This window comes from Colobus angolensis, unplaced genomic scaffold, assembly GCF_000951035.1.
Source record: "Colobus angolensis palliatus isolate OR3802 unplaced genomic scaffold, Cang.pa_1.0 Scaffold86, whole genome shotgun sequence".
Lineage (NCBI taxonomy): Eukaryota > Metazoa > Chordata > Mammalia > Primates > Cercopithecidae > Colobus > Colobus angolensis.
Genome location: NW_012122487.1, coordinates 3,992,552 through 4,011,811, shown reverse-complemented (window position 1 = coordinate 4,011,811; position 19,260 = coordinate 3,992,552). Strand labels below are relative to the sequence as shown.

The 19,260-nt window shown below is 46.3% G+C and overlaps 1 protein-coding gene across 1 annotated transcript in view; it reads left to right on the top strand.

Annotated features, from left to right (window-relative positions):
* ADAMTSL1 (ADAMTS-like 1) overlaps positions 1-4,054 on the top strand; it is a 441,112-nt gene extending 437,058 nt beyond the window's left edge. The window contains exons 27-29 of the mRNA XM_011930366.1: positions 476-585; positions 1,379-1,599; positions 3,135-4,054. Of these exons, the coding sequence (XP_011785756.1) occupies positions 476-585; positions 1,379-1,599; positions 3,135-3,241 (438 nt within the window). The 3' untranslated portion in view covers positions 3,242-4,054. The remainder of the gene's footprint in view (positions 1-475; positions 586-1,378; positions 1,600-3,134) is intronic.
* The last annotated feature ends 15,206 nt before the right edge of the window (positions 4,055-19,260 follow it).

The following is a 19,260-nucleotide window of genomic DNA, read 5'->3' as shown; positions in this document are numbered from 1 at the left end:
CAGTCATCCTAGGTTTAACCTGCAGAAAACTAAGCCAGGGAAAGAAAGGATGGAGTTGGTTATTTGGATGACTTCAGCAGGAAAACGATAAACCATATTACCCTCTCTGCTCTGAAGGGGTGGAGCTATTTAGGGGTCTTCAGTTCTAAAGTCTACCACCACATTCCTAGCATATTATGCCAAAATATCTTTCATATGGTTAATCTGAGAGGGGCTTGACTTTCTCTTACTGGTTCTACACTACCATTAGCCATTTGCTGGCAGAATGCCCACAGACCACAGGAAAGCTAACCATCCCATAAAGAAAACATATCAGTGAATGTCTTTTAGTTAGCCCAAAGAGGGGAAAGATGAATGGTCTCAGAGCCTCCAACAAGACCTACACAAGGATCTTGCATCCCATGCAGCCCAAGCATGGCGTCCTCCACCCTTGACTTGGCTAATGTGCTGTATGTTACCTTTTTCTGCTTTCCAGTGCAATGGGCCTTGCATCGGGCCTCACCTAGCTGTGCAACACAGACAAGTCTTCTGCCAGACACGGGATGGCATCACCTTACCATCAGAGCAGTGCAGTGCTCTTCCAAGGTAAGAGAAAGCCCTGAATCTCCTTTTCCCAACCCCACGTCAACAGCACGGAAAGATGGTGCTGAGTGAATGTTTCTCGTCCAACTTACCACAGACCCAAGCCCTGCCCTCTCACCTCCATTCACCCCAAGCCACTGGCCTCCCCAGAGGCAGATGACTCAGTGTCGGTCTTGTGCTTACCTAATGGGCTAGGTTGGGATTTTCTCTCTCAGGGATGAAAAGTGCAAGGGTGTTATTCTTCTGAGAGAGGCCTCATACCTCGAGAGACCCACACTAGCCCCAGGGTGGGCAGGAGGTGAGGTCTACACAACGGCCACCAAGTCTCAAAGGCTTAAACCCCTCACTCTTGTTGACCTCCCTCTAGAAGTTAGGCTAAGATGAGGGCCCTTGTTCCTCAGTCTCGACCTACCATTCCAATCCAGTCCCCATCCTTATAACACTTCCTTATAGATGTCCCCCTGGGGCAAGGGGACTCACCGCCCCCACCTAAGAGCCCAGCCTGTGAGACGAGGCTCTGCCAGTGTCCACATTGGGGAGAGCTCATTCTTCAGTCATGTGGTGAGATCCACATTCATTACAGAGAAGAGCAAACGCAGGCCCAATAAGAGGAAATAGCCTTCTTGAGATCATATGGCCATTTGGTAACAGCACAGAGATTAGAACCCAGGTCTAGTAATGCTGAAAGTTCCTGAGGAATCACCTAACATTTCTGAGTTTGCAGCACTGTTTTCACATCTGCCCTGATTCAGCCCCCACAGAAGCAAATCTTAACCCTGCCACCATCCTCCTGCAGGCCCGTAAGCACCCAGAACTGCTGGTCAGAGGCCTGCAGCGTACACTGGAGAGTCAGCCTGTGGACCCTGTGCACAGCTACCTGTGGCAACTACGGCTTCCAGTCCCGGCGTGTGGAGTGTGTGCATGCCCGCACCAACAAGGCAGTGCCTGAGCACCTGTGCTCCTGGGGACCCCGGCCTGCCAACTGGCAGCGCTGCAACATCACCCCATGTGAAAACAGTATGTTCCAACCCCCAAGAACCTTCTGCAAATTCCCCAGAGCATCAAGTGCAGAGAGCAGTCCCTGGGACCAGCCCTGAGCACAGGGCATGGGGTCAGCTTCCCCAGGGATTGTGAGCTGGTGGTGGAGTTGAGCATTTTCAGTGGGGTGCATGGGTGTGTGCAGACATGTGTATATAGGCATGACAGGGTATGCCCCAAGGGCTTCTGTGATCTCCAACCTGGCCCTGAGAGAGCCAGGTGCTGTTGGTCCAGTGCTGGAGGAAATCAGCCTCCAGTTCCCCTGCAGTCAGTCTGGCTGGTGCCCACAGGGGTTGACACATCAACAACTCTCAGGGGCCAGGCTACTAAACAGGAAGTGCTGTTAACTCTGCAGGCATACAGAGTGACTCCCGCTCAGCCAGCCAGCTCTGCGCCCATCACAGCTCTACTTCTCACCCGACATGGACCTGCTGACCCCCTCCCTCCCAGCCCCACAGGCATCCCCTGGAACTGTCCAGGACCCCCTAGCCTTGGAATTTGATACTCACTTCACTCCCTCCACCTCATCCCAATACTATCATTTGTATTCCAGTTGGGAAGGAGTTTATTTTTTTCTTCCTCTCAACCCAAATCGGAGGTACTTACCCATGAGAAAGGTGGCAAAGCTTGAGGCAAAGAATAGGAAGTAAAAACCAAATGTAGCTGTGCAGTTTTCTCCCAAACTGGGCCTCAATGAGCAATAAATTCCCAACACTAAGGCAGATGCCATGTAGGCAAAAAGACTACTTCTTTTTACACCCTGGGGGATGGATGATCTCTTTGTACTTGGGTAGTGTTAACCCCTGTTTGTGTCAGTGGCTCACCATGCTCAGAGAGAACCCATATTCAATGCACATAGTTAAAACTTACCAAACCAAGTCCGCACAATATTTAAGATCATCTCATCTGTGCCAACACTGAACCAGAACGTCCTGGTGCTGTGTTTAAGGCAGAGTGGGTAGAAGGAAGAGAGACTGGAGGGCACATGAAAATAAACCTTAACAGAGAAAGTAGGCCCAAGTGCCTGGGGATGGGGGTATCTGACGCAAGCCTCACTTGCACACTCCTGCAAAGTGGGGGAGAATGCAGTCCTGGGAACCATCTTAAGGAGGAGAGTCATTTACTTAAAATACCAAAACCCATGGGAAAAGGCAGGTTTGCCTAGGAGGAGAGGTGATCACCTAGGAGATGAGGTAATCCCAAGAAGATAGAGAAAACAGGCATCTTCAGGAAGTAGAGGGAGCTACAGAAAAGAAGCAAACAAACAGCCCAGGGAGGGGGCCCATCATTCAGCCAGACAGCTGCAGGCTGGTGCCACCCCCACTGCTGGCAGCCTTGGGGAGCAGGTGGCTGAACTCTGTCAGAGTGAGGCTGGAGAGCGGTGGCCATGGCAGACCCCAGGAGGTACCCCAGTGGCTGAAACCCCCGGCTGCACATCACACAGGCTGCATTCATTAGTCTCTGTTTCACATCTCTTTTCTGTCCCCTCTCCCCACCCTCTCCTCCTTTCCCAGTGGAGTGCAGAGACACCACCAGGTACTGCGAGAAGGTGAAACAGCTGAAACTCTGCCAACTCAGTCAGTTTAAATCTCGCTGCTGTGGAACTTGTGGCAAAGCGTGAAGACAGGGCATGGGGAAGCACTCTACCCTGGCCACACGAAGGACTCACGCAACCACCTCGGACAGAACCTAAGCTTTCTTCATTTTATTTATTTATTTCCCCCTCCCCACCCCACACACACCCTTCCAACCTCCTCCACCTCCATCCTCAAGCATGAGGACGTCCGCATGTTTTCTCTTTCAGTTAGCTGGAGGACGGGATGTTGGGAAAGAAAAGGACAGATGTCTAAAGGAGGTTGCAGAGCAGGCCAGGCAGACGGGGAGGCTCCCTCGAAGAGCTTCCTCCCTCCCAAACCTGGGTCTCAAAGACCTAGGAAGAGGCAGGTACAGTCCCTGGGGACAGCAGGGAGCCAGAAGGTTTGTAGCCTATTGGTGCAAACATTGGACAAACACCTGTGTCTTTCCTAGAAGTGCACTATCAGAAACACAGGAGTGTGTTGCTGCTTTGTCTCCTCTTCCCCATCTGTCCCTTTAGTCATGGTTAGGACAGATGGGGAGGGGACACCATGCTGAGGCAGAAACTAGCCCAGAACTCAGTTCTTCTAGTGGGGGAGTGCAGAGAGAGGAGAACTCAAATCACCAGTAGGGAGAGGTAAAAAAGCAAACAAAGCAGGCCCTAAGGCACACAACGTTGCAGAAAATGAGGAAGGGAGGGGAGGGAAAGGACAGAAGCAAAAAGGAGCCTGTGCGTGTTCCCCAGTGGGGCAGGGTGAGCAGGGGCTTCCAGGCTGCATGAGGCTCATGGACCAGCTCTGATCCCATGCATGTGCGCATGCTCAGAGCTCTGCTGCCCACGACAGAGCACTGCGCTGCGGCAAAGCCAGTGAGAAGTGGGTCTGGCCATGCAGTAAGGCCACCCTGGCACCTGTTTATCTACATCGGAAGTCCTCCAGCCCTGCACTAACTGCTGCTGTGGGCCAGGGCCATTTTTAGCATGAATGGGCCAGGTTTTCTGCCTTCTAGGACCTTTGCTGCTCCATTGAAGGGCCAGGGACTATGGTCAGCTTGTCAACATCAACCCGTTAACTAGTCACTTTGCCAGAGAGTATCTGTCAGGCTGTCAGGTTGTAGCAACCTCTTCATTCCAGAGCTGGCCAGGGTACGTGTGCCCCACGGTATACCCTCCCTCTCCCAGCCTGCACCCCAGCGGTCTGCAGGCCCTCCCACATGTAGTATTTATCTAGCAAGGTGGGGTGGTGGAGGCAGCATCCTGGCAAAACAGCTCACACACTGCAGCCACACTCATCAGCTGTGGTGAGGCGGCTGGAGCAAAGTCAAGCAGCAAAATGAAAACTCTGGGACTCTTTGGCAAAATCCTCATTAAGCTAAGTAATTTTTGCCTCCTTCCCCGGAGTGACCTGAGATTAGGAGCAAGGGTGGCCAGAGTCCTTTACCTTCAGATAAGCCTCCCCTCATGAAATGCCACTCACCCCGGGGCTACCATTGACATCAGGGCTGCATTTTCCAGCCAGCCTGGAAGTAAAATTTGAGAGGAAGACAATATTAATCTGTGTCCCCCCCCCCAACCAGTGAGCTGTGGACAGTTGTGTCTCTTTCTTCCTCACCACAAAAATAGGCTCTAAGAAATTATGTTACTAAAAAATCAGTGTAATGTCTGCTTAAAATAAAAGAGAATGTTTTCTATGTCTGTATATCTTTTGTGAATATTTATTAGGATTTCTTGTATAAAAAAGTGCAATATTAATAATTGTACATTGTCATCCAGAAAAAAAAAACTATTGGGGGGACTTTATTAACTTCCTGCAGTTGTCTTCCTGTAAACTTGGTAGTGATTATTATATTTTTCCTATTTTTAATAGAACCTGGTGTTTAACTCTGGATCCATTCACTGTACAGGATGTGTTGTAAAAACTAACATGGGATGCTGAGGCAGTAAGAGAGAATTCATTTGTGGCGCAATAGTTATGCACGGAATGATAAAGACAAATTCCATACTACTGCTAATGTGGTTAATTATTTCTAGTTCACTAGCGATTGAAAAGCAGTGGTCACTATTTACATTTCCTAAAGAGCAAGCGTCCTCCAGCTCCATGTTGGGTTGGAGCAGTTGGCAGTGGGTCCCAGTGAACTGGGAAAGCCTAGGTTTGTGTGGGAAGCAGAGTGCTCCTTGCATGAGATGAATGTACATTTAATGTTTGTTCTGTGAATTGCAACTCAGCAGCACCACAAGACAATGAAGCCTGCTGGCGAATGTGGAAGGAGGCACTTTCTCCTCTAAAACACAAAACTGTATTTGTATTTTTTGTACAGATAATACAGCTTATTTATTTAAATCTTGTCGTCTGAGTCTCTATTAAACTCAGCCTTCCCCTGGTGGTTTATGCAGGGAGCAAGAGAAAGTCCCAGTCAATTGGGTGGTTCCCAGCCAGTTATTTGTGTCTGGCTGAAGTGGAAGGATTGCAGTTTTCATCTTTACACGGGAAGCTGGGGGCCCATGCCTAGGAGTGCTAGCTCTGTAAATAAACCCAAAGAAGCTGCATTTGTAGATGTACACACATTCAGGCTGAGTGCAACCAAATGAGATGACAGTTATCTCATTGACAGCCCTATGTGGTGGGACGATGGGAGCCACAGTACCTTCAGAAAGTGAGGCAAACAGGGACATCTCTTGGGAGAAATGCAGACTTGGGTGTGGAATTATCCTCACTCATCAGGCTTCCTACCAACAGAGACACACACAGTGGGAGGCAGCTGCATAGTGAAAGTTCGATGTATGCTATTAATAAAGACTAACACTTATACATCACAACTACATTTAATCTTCACATCAACCCTATGATTATCTCCATTCACATATGGGAAAACAGCAGCCCAAAGAAGCCCAAGGTCACCCAGCTGGTGGAACTAGGATTCAAAGTCAGGCAATCCTACTCCAGCCAAAGACTCGATTTGACCCACCATGCTGCCTCCCGCACCGCTGCCTGCAACTGCTGTGCCACAGCCACCTTTGGCAAGCATGACATTCTTCCCTACTGCTTGAAGGTTGGTGGTTGACAATAACAGGACATTGTACTGAAACTGTCACTTTCTCCTGCCCTAAAGGCAGTTCTTTTACCATGATAGCACTTCTAGCTCCCTATTTTTAAAGCATTTTAATAAAAACAGCTACTGTAGGAAGTGTAGGGGGAAAAAAAAAAGCACATCTCTAGAGCCCTTCAAAAACAGGCCCTAGTGAAAGGGCAGCATGTTGCCAGGCCCAGAAGATGTCCACGCAGAGACCATGGTGAGAGCTGCTACAGAGGACCCATGGCCTGAAAGCCCAACTCCAGCCGGTTTGCCAGCAGCTTGCCCCTCAACATCACAGGCCTGTCAAACAGTGTGAAAATATACCAGAAAGCTCTTCTTGACATTTCAGTTATTTTTTAAGAAGTCCTAGGTTTTGCTTTAAAGAAAAAGTCAGTGCTAGAACTATACATATTCACATACCAGCAACCAAACAATGTCTTACAGAGGCCGCATAGCAGGAGGGAGGAGCTGGAAATGCCAGAACAAAAACCCATAAGGCTCAAATGGTGGGAAGGGCTCAAATACAATGTACGGCAGTTTTTCCAGCCAAAAGCAGAGTCCTTGCTTAGTCTCAAAGATTTCCAGGAAATCCAAATCCCTGGTCCCATTAAGATCAAAGTGGTCAACAGTCACTGAAGCTCATTTATGCCTCAGTTTCTTCTTCCTGCAACAACATACCTCATCAGGTAGGGCTGTGTGAAAACCATTAGTTGATTCATGTTGAATTTCTTGAACCCAGGAAGCAAAGGTTGCAGTAAGCCAAGATCACACCACTACACTCCAGCCTGGGTGACAGAGCGAGACTCCATCTCAAAAAAAAAAAAAAAAAAAAAAGGTTGGGGAGGTAGCTGGCTTATCATCAAAGCACTTATTAAATGTTAATTGCTATTATCATCAGCATCATCTAAGTTACCTTGGAAGAAACAGGGAGATGAAGGGCAGGGCTGGCAGAATTTTTGCTATTTTACTTTACTTCCCATTGTCAGCTTTGAAAGACTCTCCCATGTTTCCATTTTTAATTGAGAAGGAAATCAGCTGCTCCTCCAAAGCTCAATATTACACAATAGCCAGGTACAGTGGCTCACGTCTGTAATCTCAGCATTTTGGAAGGCCAAGGCAGGAAGATCCCTTGAGGAGTCTGAGACCAGCCTAGATATGGCGAGACCATATCTCTACAAAAAAAAATGTTTAATTACCTGGGCATGGTGGCTCACACCCGTAGTCCCCAGCTTCTCAAGAGCCCTGGAGCTCAAGGCTGCAGTGAGCTGTGGCCAGGCTACTGCACTCCAGCATGGGTGAAAGAGTTAGACCCTACAAACAAAACAAAAACTACACAAAAGTATAAACAAGAAAGACATCAATGAACCACGTTCTGTGTCTTGGAAGAAAACCTATCAGTCCGTGTAGCCAACTCAAAGACTCACCAAAAAACTGACAAAATTCCAGAAATACTACTTCCTAGGAGAAATGTTCTAATTCCAATGTACTGCCTAGACTCAACTCAGAACACCCAAATGTACACATAACTACCATTTCCTTCAAGTAACTAAAAAGCATGCAGAAGTATTCATTCATGAGCAAATATACAAGTAAAAGCTAAAATTAAGGGTATTTCACTTGCAAGTGGTTGAGTTTCTCATAAATAACATGCAGTTATCCCCTCACTTCATCCTGCAAATGAACCCAAAGAAACAGTCCTCTTTTATTAATGGTTTTCAGCTAAAATGAGACAAGTTAGATCTCAATCATCTGTTAGTGGGGTTCCTAAAAGAAGTCAAAGCCATCTACAAAGGGTCAGGAAACGGTGGGGTAGAGAAAAGGATGGAGCACTTGGGAAGTAACCTAATGAAAACTGACCTGTTAGGTGAATTAACCCAGGCAAGGATAAAATCAGGAAACAAAATAAGGCATAACTCCCCTTTGGTCTTTTCTCTCTGTGTTCCTCATTTTGTTCAGTAAACCAGCTATCACATAAAGACTTCAGGATTCAGATTCAGTCTGCACTGAATGTGAGTTAAATCAGAGGTTTTCTATCCACATCACATACTGCCAATTGGGACAATATTGGCGTTGATTGATGCTTTAAGACCTTGAAGTAAACAGTAAAGACTTGAATACCCAATGAATTCTACAATCCTCCAAGTTTAACCTCAAATTATTGTCTGCTCCCCACTCACCCAGTTCACTTGGAGATGCTTTTATAAATCAAATGTGTATGAGCCTGTCAGAGACTGTTTTTTGGCCAAACCTCAACTTATTCGTAGCACCCCAAGATTTTCAACTGTTTTGTTGCCACCCCAAAACTGAAAGGCAGATATTGTAATCAAGCCTTTGCTAAAGAACTGGGGTGCAGTTTTACAATTTCACTCAGATTCTGTGAAGCACCTGGTCCCAACCGAGCACATGTCACGCCTCTGATAACACAATATACAGATGTCGCTCACCACTGTATTTTCAAAAGGCAAATTCCATCTCCAACCTAGGATTTCCCAGGCTGCCCCTAAAGATATGGTTCATATGTGTGTAAACAGAAATTAAATGTGAGGTTATATGAGTGAGGAAAAAGCAGACGGTCAGGAATGGTTCTCCTGCCGAACATAAATAATGTTTGTTTAAGCAGAATGCTTAGGAGAGCCTGAGAGATTGCATGGTCAACATTCAGACCAGAAAGCAGAAAGCCTGGGAAAACTGCCTCCCTCTCTGGGACTTCATGATGGCCAGGGTGGCCTTCGTTACAAATCCTGTGAAGCACAGTAGACAAGCTGTGAACAACTTAGTTACCAGGTGAGCAAGTTGAGGAAATGTCTGGTGGTGAAGCCCAGGAGAGTGGTGATAAAGCGTGTCATGGCTTGGTTTTCTTCCCCTAGGCCCCCATCATCATTTTTTAAATAACAGCAGAAGCACCAGGAAATGGCTTGGCTGAGGCTAGTGAAGAATGGCAAAATTGTTCTTTAATCACCCATCAACAGACAATCCCTGAATTACGATGGTTTGACTTACAGTTTCTGAACTTTACACAATGGTGCAAAAACAAAACACATTCAGTACACTTCTTCTCTGACAATGGGGCTATGTCCAAATAAACTCGTCATGAATTTAAAATACTCTAAGTCAGAAACACACTTTTCGTTTCTGATATTTTTGACTTATAATGGGTTTATCAAGACAACTTGATTGTTGAGGAACATCTGTGTTCTGTTTCATGGCTGGAAGTCAGCATGTCTCAGTACCAGAGCACAGGGCAGGTGCCAGCTCCGTGGACTCCTGAGCTGAGTTTCTTCAGCCTGCACAGGCCCGTCCCTACTACAGTGAGGAGATTCAAGGTACTCCCTAAAAGCAGGCCCCCAAGACCTGAATCCTGTACACCCTTTGCATGGTAAGGATTTGCCTTCGTACTTGGCCAAGTACGAAGCTGGGATGGAAAACCACCAAAGTCCTTATCTAGCCCTGGTGGTCCTCACCCAACCCTTCCATTACCAGATGATCATCCATCCCTTCTCAGCTCATCTCTTTCTTCCTGATTTCTTTTTCCATGGCATACCTTTCCTTTTCCTCAGCATTTAACACACTTTGCTAAGCACCAACTCTGGGTTCCAAGGACACAGGGGTGAGAGCCTAGTTCCTGCTCTAAGGGAGCTCACAGTCTAATTGAGAAGCAGACACATCCCACAGCAAATGACAGTGTGTCCTACCACAGTTATGAAGTCCAAGTTCTGGGGAATCTCCAGCTCTTCTCCCTCATTTGGCCCCTTCCATAGTCAGCACCAGTGATTGCTCTCTTTAGTCCTAATCTTCTCTCACTGGGGCATTTGCAAAGGTCTCCTAACTGGATTATTTAAATCTACTCTGGTGTCTACCAATCCACCTTCCACACAACAGCTAAAACTATTGTTATATTGCCTATAAAACTTCAGTATAAACTGATATCTATGTATAAAATTAAATTAAATCTGTACTCTTGGGGCAGTTAGATAACATTTAAAACACCCCAATCATAAATCCACCCTCCAGAAGTACCATTGCAAGTATTTCAAGTATTATCATCTAACTCTGCACTAGAAGTTTCATTAATTATACAAAGTTTATTAGTCGCACAGTAGTGAAATATGCTGTGTTTGAGGACCAGAGAGAAGAAACAAACGCGGCTGCCCTTGTACAGATAATGTGAGAATCCAGCTACTATCGTTTGAATGTGCCCCACTCCACTCCAAAATTCAACTGTTGACAATGTGGTGGTATTAAGAGGTGAGGCTTTTAAGAGGCAATTAGGTCACCAGGGCTCCTCCTCTCATGAACGGGATTAGGCTCTCTAAAGAGACATCACAGAGGGAGTTTATTTCCTTTCTGCCCTTCTACCTTCTGTCATGTGAGGACACAGCGTTCCTCCCTTCTGGAGGACGCAGCATCAAAGGCGCCATCTTGGAAGTAGAGAACAGTCCTCACTGGTACCTTGATCTTGAACTTTGCAGCCTCCAGAACTGCGAGAAATAAATTTCTGTTCTTTATAAACTACCCAGTCCATAGTACCCCTGACAGCACAAATCGACTAAAACACTAGCAAATCCAGTAGCCTGATGATCCAAGTCTAGTGTTGTCTTTGGTTCTATGTGCCCAACTCTGTTTGCCTGATCTGAATAGGGAAGTTTTTGGCTAATCTTACTTTAGGAACACTCACTTTAGAGTAACTAAGTGTTTATCAGGGTGCCCAGGGTTGGACAATTGGACTTATTCAAGTTCAAGGAGCAGATTATGTAAGTACTTTGGACCAGTTTGCTAGCATTTATGCCCATGCCAGAATTTGGTCTGAGACTTGTTTTCATTGTAACACACCACCTCAGGTACTGAGGCAGTGTAGGTGGAGACACAGCCTCAGCCTCTCATGGATGGGAGCCACCCATCTTCACCATGATAACTTGGGAACTGCTGATCAACAAAAATGGCTTAAATCAGTTCACAAAGAGACCTTCCCAAAACATGGTTTGAGTTGTATCAGTCCTCTGGTCCTCTGCTTTAAGCAGAGGAAGGGTTGGGTGAGGACCACCAGGGCTTCCCACTGTTGTTAGGACTGAACTCCTTAAAATATCCTGAAGCACCCTACAACAGCCCAGCTCATTTCTGGCCACTTTCTCTGGGTGACTGGCCTCAGTTCCATGAAGTTCCCATTTTCCTTCTGCTCTCCATCTTCTCAAGAGCCATGGAATAGCAACCACCAAACCCATACCCATCCACTCCTGTTAAATCAGAGCAGGGCAAATATGGAGGCTATAAAATGCTTGTTACATAAAGTCTTTAAATACTGATCAATTATACAATTCTTTTCCCCACTGCCTTGGAGCAAAGGCAGAGAGCTGGGCCCCTCCATCTTTGACAGCCTTTAGAGTTGGAGGCTGCCTGAGATCCAGAGTCACCATCAAGGGTACAGAATCCCATCTTCCCAAAGCTACCTCTTCCCCTCACTTCTCCTCCATTTCCCCATGGCACACAACCAGGGCACACTAATTTCAGGGCCAGAGCTGGATTTGCGGTGGAAAAATAAAATTATATTATTTATTGTACAATTATGTACAATATCTCTTCTTCTAACTGATCTTTGGCTGAAAAACTGATCTTTGGAAAAACTGCTTTTTTGTTTTGCTGAAAAAAATGATGGGTGGGAATACAAAAGAAAGTGACCAAGAAAAGACTAAATTGTATGACATGATAAAGGATGAAGAAATCCTAAGGGACAAGATCTGGCTAATTGGCTAGAGACACCTGGGATGAGGAGACAGAGGAGAAAAAGGAAAGGAAGGGAAAGAACAGGGAGGCAGGTCACATCTCAGCTGATACTCACAACCTCAGGAAGCTATTCCCACTGCCTGAGCTAATTCCTTCTTCCCCCTCTTCCCTGCTCCCTCAAAGCACATAGCACAGTCACTATTACTCATCCAACCCTGGTGCTGCTAACCTGACTTCAGAAAACCCTTCCTTGAGGATGTCAGAAAAGACCCCTTTCTCCCTAAAGACTGTGGGACAGAAAAGGGAAACAGAGGAAAGGCTTTCAGAAATCAAGGATGTTGCAATCACTTCTCAGGGACCATGGCAGGAAGCAGAAGTGCAAGGCCTCCTTCACTGCAGGTTCTCCTCAAAGCCCCACAATACCTCAATTCCCAGAAGCAGCCTGTAGTGATCCCACTCTCATCCGCCTCCATGGATGGTAGCTCTGTCCTTTCAGTCACTTAAATCCCAAATTATGGCATCATGCTCAGTCCTCTTATTCTCAGCTCACATCCAATCAGCAACTTCATGTGGCCCACCTTTGAAACACATGCAGAAAGTGACACTTTTCTCATGGACCCCACTTATCCCCACCAGGTGTGAGCCTGCATTGCCTTCTATGGAATAAGCCTTCTACCAGGCCTTGCTTCTACCTGTGCTCCCCTACAGCCTGTGCTCCCCTACAGCAGGTGCTCTCCTACAGCCGGTGCTCCCCTGTAGCCGGTGCTTCCCTAGAGCCATGCTCCCCTACAGCCTATGCTCCCCTACAGCCTGTGCTCCCCTACAGCCTGTGCTCCCCCACCCATAAGCGATCAGGGTGACCACAGTGATGATTTTCACAGACACCAGATCTTGGCACTTCTCAGGTCCAGGCTTGATGTTGTCACCTCTCAGAACATGAGCCAAATTCCTGGCAATGGCCTGTGAGGTGCTCACTGGCCTCCTCACTGCTCTCTGAACACACCTAGACAGAAACATGCCCACCTCAGGGCCTGTGCTCTAGCTGCTCCCTGACAGCCACTTGGCTCCTTCTCTCATCTCCTCCTTCAGGCCTCTCAAATCTCACCTCCTCAATGAGGCCCTTCCTGATTGCTCCATTAACTAAAACCTGTGCCTCCCAGACACTGAGCCTCTTCATCCCAATGAGCTTTTCCTTGTTGCCTTCTGAGATACCAGATCATTAATTTGCTTATGATTTAGTATGTGTTATTTTAATTATACATTACATAGTTGTTCATTATTTATTGTGCTTATTTATTATTCATGTTTGTCTCCCCCTCACTAGACCATAAGCTCCACAAGGGCAGGATCTGAGTCTGCTCTGTTAACTGATGTAGGCCCGAACACCCAGAAGAGTGTGTGGTACCCAATAGACATTTTTGGAAAGAATGAATAGGTATAAGTACATATGGATGGAGGGAGGGATGGATGGATGGATGGATGGATGGATGGATGGGAGGGAGGGAGGGAGGGAGGGGATGTGGTCAATGCTATGACAAGGCATCCCATCCATCCTGATGACCAGAGCTAAGTCAGCTGTGACGGGTAGTGGAGGAGGATCTAGGAGGGGGTGGCTTATATGACAGGACATATGGAGGGAGAAGGCAGGGTTCCTGAGTCCCCACCTACCACACAGGGAACTCACTGGACAAGTAGAGAAAATGAATGCCTGGAAGAGGCTGAAGACCACCTGGGGGCCATCTGGGCGGGCTCCCTGGGAGATGCCCTGGGACAAGAGAATGTTAGAGCAACCGACCCAGGACTCTGAGAGAGGGGTTGCACAGGCCAGGAAAGGGCACTGTGATAGTCTCAAGTCACGCAGGTTCCTGGAGCCCACGGGAAACAAAGGTAGGAGTCTCATGGAATCTTCGTGAGCTTCTTAACCAAGAAGATAAATGTTTCCTAAATACCATCGTTTGGGGTTTTATAAGATAAACTCCAAGATGTGACTACGTGTTACCAAATCACAAGACAAAAATACCTTTTCCTTGGTGTATCCAAAGGAATTATTTTCTCAAGAGAAGAGAATCCAGTCTAAAGTGATTAACTGTTTCAAACCAAGAACTTACACACTGAATGATCTCTTCAAATGACCTTCAGCTCCTGGCTGTAATCGTTCCTTTTTACAGATTAGTCTTGCAAATAAACATCGTGTAAAAAAGCCCCATTGGAATCTAATCAACATTTTTGTATCTGTGTTCCCAGAAGCAATTATTGAATAGATCTGAATGCTAACTCTATACTAGGTACAGTGGAAGATCACACACACACACAAACACACAGTTGCTGTTCCTAAAGTTTTTTCAATCTATTTCTTAGGTCATACACCTGTAAACTGCATGTCCCTTTAAAAGTATTCCAAAATTCATTCTTTTCTCTCAATCTGAATGAAGAGATTATTCTTGCATCTCTCTAGCACTCCCCTTCTTCCAAGGTACCATTCAAAAACTACCGTCCACCAGGTTTGTTTTACAAACCTCATTTCCTCTAATCCCCTGAGCGATCCTGTGAGGACTTTGCCAAGTTGCATGACCTCTCTGAGCCTCAGTTGCCCAACTGGAAAGGCAGGAATAACAACAGAGAGGGGTTTTGTGGATTGAATGAGACGGGATGTGCTGGTGCTTTTAGAACTTGAAGGGGCTTTACGCAAGTGATGCTCGCATAAGTCCACTGTCCATCATAAATGAACTTTCCCAGGCCCTCTGTGCCCTGCACTTTGGCTGTACCATAACCTCTCATTTATCAAGAAGCCAAACAATCTAAACTGTCAACGACCAGGATATTTTAACATTCAGAGCTGACCCTGAGACACTACAGGATTCAATGAGATTTCTGAATCATAAAAGATAGATTGAACTACATGTCTGCATGGCATGTGTATTTTATTGTATTCTAAACTTATCTGAAAAATTTATGATGAGTATTTGGCAGTACTTCTCCATGTGTGTTCCAACAGGTTTTACACAATAAAAAGGCTCTATCGTCAGAGCTGAAAAATGTTGCTTCTTCCTGCTCAAAGTTCGTCCCTCCCTTCCCTGGAAACTATACCTCAGTTTTCCTTTGGGTACCCACCCCACCCCTTCCTTCAGCCCTCATGCAGTTCATGTAGTTCACACGAGATTGACCCCACACATATACACTGCTCCGTCCAGGGGTGGACCCCAGTTCAAGCCTGTATGATTAGTATTTTCTATTGCTACAATGATCAGCTCAGGGACCCCCATAAAACTCAAGCCAGGCAAGATTCAATTCAGGGGATTTTACTGGAACCACTGGGAAGCAGAGGCCCTTTTCTCTCCGTTGGGATTGCTAGCTAGAAGGATGCTGTAAGGCCTGTATAAGAGGGCAATGTAGAAGAAAATGAAGCCAAAAGATGAAGACCAAGACCTCATTATATCACTGAAGCCCCTGGTTCCAACTATGCCTCAAGTCAACAGAGAAAGCCCTAGACTATTCAACTGCCTGAACCAATAAATTCTCTTTTTTGCTTAAGCACTTGTAATGGCAAGAATGCTGATTCATACACTGGGTCATACAAAGTTAAACAAGGTTTCTTTACTATAGGGCTTCACAGAGCCTTCAAAATATTAACATGCATTATGAATCTCCAACAGGGAGATATAATATACAGCACTTCTCAAAGTTACGTGTCCAGTAAATTTTTTTTTTGGAAGACTGTATCATAGGGCTTGTATTCCGTAGACAACACCTTGGGAAAAGCTAATACATATTACCTACAGGTTAACCAAGTATTAAAATACTACAAATCCCTATTCCCTTATTATTCTGGATAAATGAGACAAATGGGAATTCATTTATCCAAAACCGTTGATGCATTTATCCAGACTTTAAAAAATGTATGTATATGATTTTTTCTTCTTTTTTACTAAATTGGGGTCATAAGCACAAATCATGGTATATTTTTCCAGACTTAATAAAATATGTGTATATATACAGTCATTTTTTATTATTATACTGGAGTCATAATTCCTGAATGGCTATACTTTTGAGTTCTGCATTTTAAAATATTTTGGCCCTCTAGTCTCCCTGCCAAGTTATCAGCTGTCACTCTGCTTTGTTTAAAAGTGTCTACCTCTAGCAGCAGCCCGGAGTGTTCTGCTGTAAGCTAGTAAACAAAATGAAAGAAACTCATTGGAACTGTGTGTTTAAAAACAGAAGTCGGGGACGGGGGCAGTGTGCTGACAGTGAGAGCCAGGGTAGGAGTATGTACTGAGTAGAGTACCTCAGTTTCTGTACATGAAATCTATGTCGATGCGTCGATGATTCTGGCAATTTAAAAGCCACTTATTTCCAGGTTCCTGCCTTGGTTTTGGACAGCTAAAGTTTCCAAATAACTGACCTTCGAATATGGGAATTGTTATACTACTTAGCCAAGAAAAGAACCACTCCAACTTGATAGTAAGCACTGAACTCTGCTTAGGAACTTTAAAATGAAAAATTCTTTGTTTAAGGCCAGGAGCGTCCATAGTCCAAAAATTCCATTTCCTCATAAGTCATCCATTGGCACAAAAGTCAAATTTCAGTCATTTTTCAGGCATTTTTTTCTGCCTATAACTCTCAAGTCACTGATTGCCTGTTTAAAGGGTATTTGCGGGCTCCCCTGTTTTATGATCTTATAATAAAATAGATGGGGATTTGAGACAACAGAGAGGTAACTAAACTCCCTTCTTGTCATTTAAGTATAGCCTTGGCCCTAAGCAGGTAGGCAGAGGCAGAGGCGGACAGGCTGGTCTGGGCAACAAGGCCCATGAAAATCAGTGTTAGATTCAATCACAGCAGTGGAAACTCCTGAGTCTTTTTCATTTGCATCAAGCTGGGTTTGCAGCCACATTTAGAGGCTTGACAAGGAAAATGCATCAGGATTTCTCATGTAAGTATTTAAGGATCCAAAGGCTACAAGAACCAGGGCACCTGCAGCCCAGTAGTGTGGCTGAAAGAGGAGCCCAGCCTCACATTGCCCTGATGCTTTTTCCAGATTCCAGAGCACATGTTCTGGAAGGGTCACAGGCTCCTGGGCTACTGTTGCACCCTCAAAGTGGGGAGGAGCCAAGCACCTGCTCAGACAGCCATGTGCAATTCTGAACCTGCTCTGCCACAGAAAACACCCCTGTCTGCCCCAACTCCAGCATTTATGTTCAAAAAGGCCTCTGTCTTCCCACTTCGAGGGCTGCTGACCAGATGTGGACCTGGGTGAAGGCGGGGCAGGTCTGAGGAGCCAGGAGGCCACGAATCTGCAATTAGGACTGTGCACACCCCCGCCTGCTCCACCTACTTCCTCTTGACAACTGCACAGCTAAAAAGCACTTTTAGAGGAAATGGATCCCTCAGTTCATCTTCCGGATGAGTCATTTTGGAAAGAGTTTTTGTGCAGATCTCATTGCCCTGGGGCAGTTAGCTCCACTCAGAGGCCGAGGTGGGCAGATCACAAGGTCAGGAGATCAAGACCATCCTGGCTAACACAGTGAAACCCCATCTCTACTAAAAAAAAAAATACAAAAAATTAGCCAGGCGTGGTGGCAGGCACCTGTAGTTCCAGCTACTTGGGAGGCTGAGGCAAGAGAATGGCATGAACCTGGGAGGCGGAGCTTGCAGAGAGCCAAGATCGCACCACTGCACTCCAGCCTGGGTGACAGAGCGAGACTCCACTAAAAAAAAAAGAAAAAAAAAAAAAGCAGAAAAAGGAGGAGGAGGAGGGTCTTATTCTCAATATCTACGTTACTTCATTTCAATTTTAGGGCAATGAGACTATAATGAAAAGGCAGTTAGAAGACACACACAAAAGCAAAACCTTCAGATGGGACAGGAGTGCTGGCTCCCTCAGCTCAGATCCCAGCCAGGACTGTTGCCCCTGATGTCAGAACTGGGCTGTGGTGTCTGCTCAGCTGCCCCTGGTCTGCTGGTGCTATCTGAGAGGGTGTGGAGGTGGGCAGCTGGGGCAGAGGATGGAGGTGGGAGAGCATAGCCTCAGGGAATGGCCTGGGGTTCAGGGGTTAGCGACCCCTGCCAGGGTTCTCTTCACCTGCACACACAAGTTAGCCTGGTGCTTATTCTGCTCCAGGTTTGCCCTTCTGCCCAGTCAGAGCCAAAGTCACACTCCAGGTATGCTTTGCAGTTGAGAAGACCAGTGAAAGCCCATGAGCGCTTCACCCCCTCCAACTGGCTCTAGGCCAGGTCTAGCAACGGGCTGCCTGCCTGTGCTTACTCCTTCCCACTCCTCACTCACACAATACTAAACTACAGCAGAGGAATAATGAAACATAAAATGACATCATGAAGAAATCAGGAGGAATGCCCTCAAAGGACAAGGGATTTCAAGAAACCTGAAGAAGGCAGGAGGTGAATGCTGGAGAGATGACTAACAAATGTATAAGAGGAAGCCACAGCCTGGAATGAAGACACTGCCAGGGAGCTGGAGCTGCAGGGAGTGGGGTCTGTAGAAGCTGGTGGGGCTCAGGATTCGAAATGACAGGTACCACAGAGGGCAGGGGAGCAAGTGGTGCTATAAACATGGGCATCACTGACAAGGGACCTATCCTTCCCCGTCCTCCAACCACTGTCCAGCACAAGAGCTTGAAGCTAAGCCAAAAAAGGAGACTCATCTTTAAAGACATTGATTCCTGAGAAAAAGCAGCCAGCAGTAGACTGAGGAGTACTTTAAGCTGATTTGGTGCCATATTCAGACTTTAACGGGGGAGGGGGTTGGAAAGTGAATTCCTGATCCCCCCAAAAAGAAGGCAAAGTACCAGAATCTCCACCCACACAGGTGGCCCCAGTGTAACATGAACCAAACAACAAGGCCTACCCTGGTCACCTAGCCTGCTGACAGGATGGCAGACCTGCCCACAGCCTGAGGTAGTCAGATACCACCATCTTAAGAGGACTGCATGCCCAGCAGATGCCCCTGGGCACCATACCCTAAACCAGCAGACCACTTCCAGCCAGCCCAGGGCTCCACAAAAAGCCCACTCTTCCCAGCCAATCAACCTCACTAGAGAATGTCCTTTCCTCTGATGGAAAAGAATTCACCATCTTTCAGTTGTGAAAGCTCAACTCTCATTTTCTGCCCCAGAACCTCATCCCCAAGAGCCTACTCGATCCTGCATTGAAAGAGTTTTCCTGCATAGCCATAAAACTTTTTGCCTTGTGTTCTATTATATTAATATCTTTGACCTCTAGTCATTTTTATTTAATGGCACACCTAAAGGTTTGGGAACC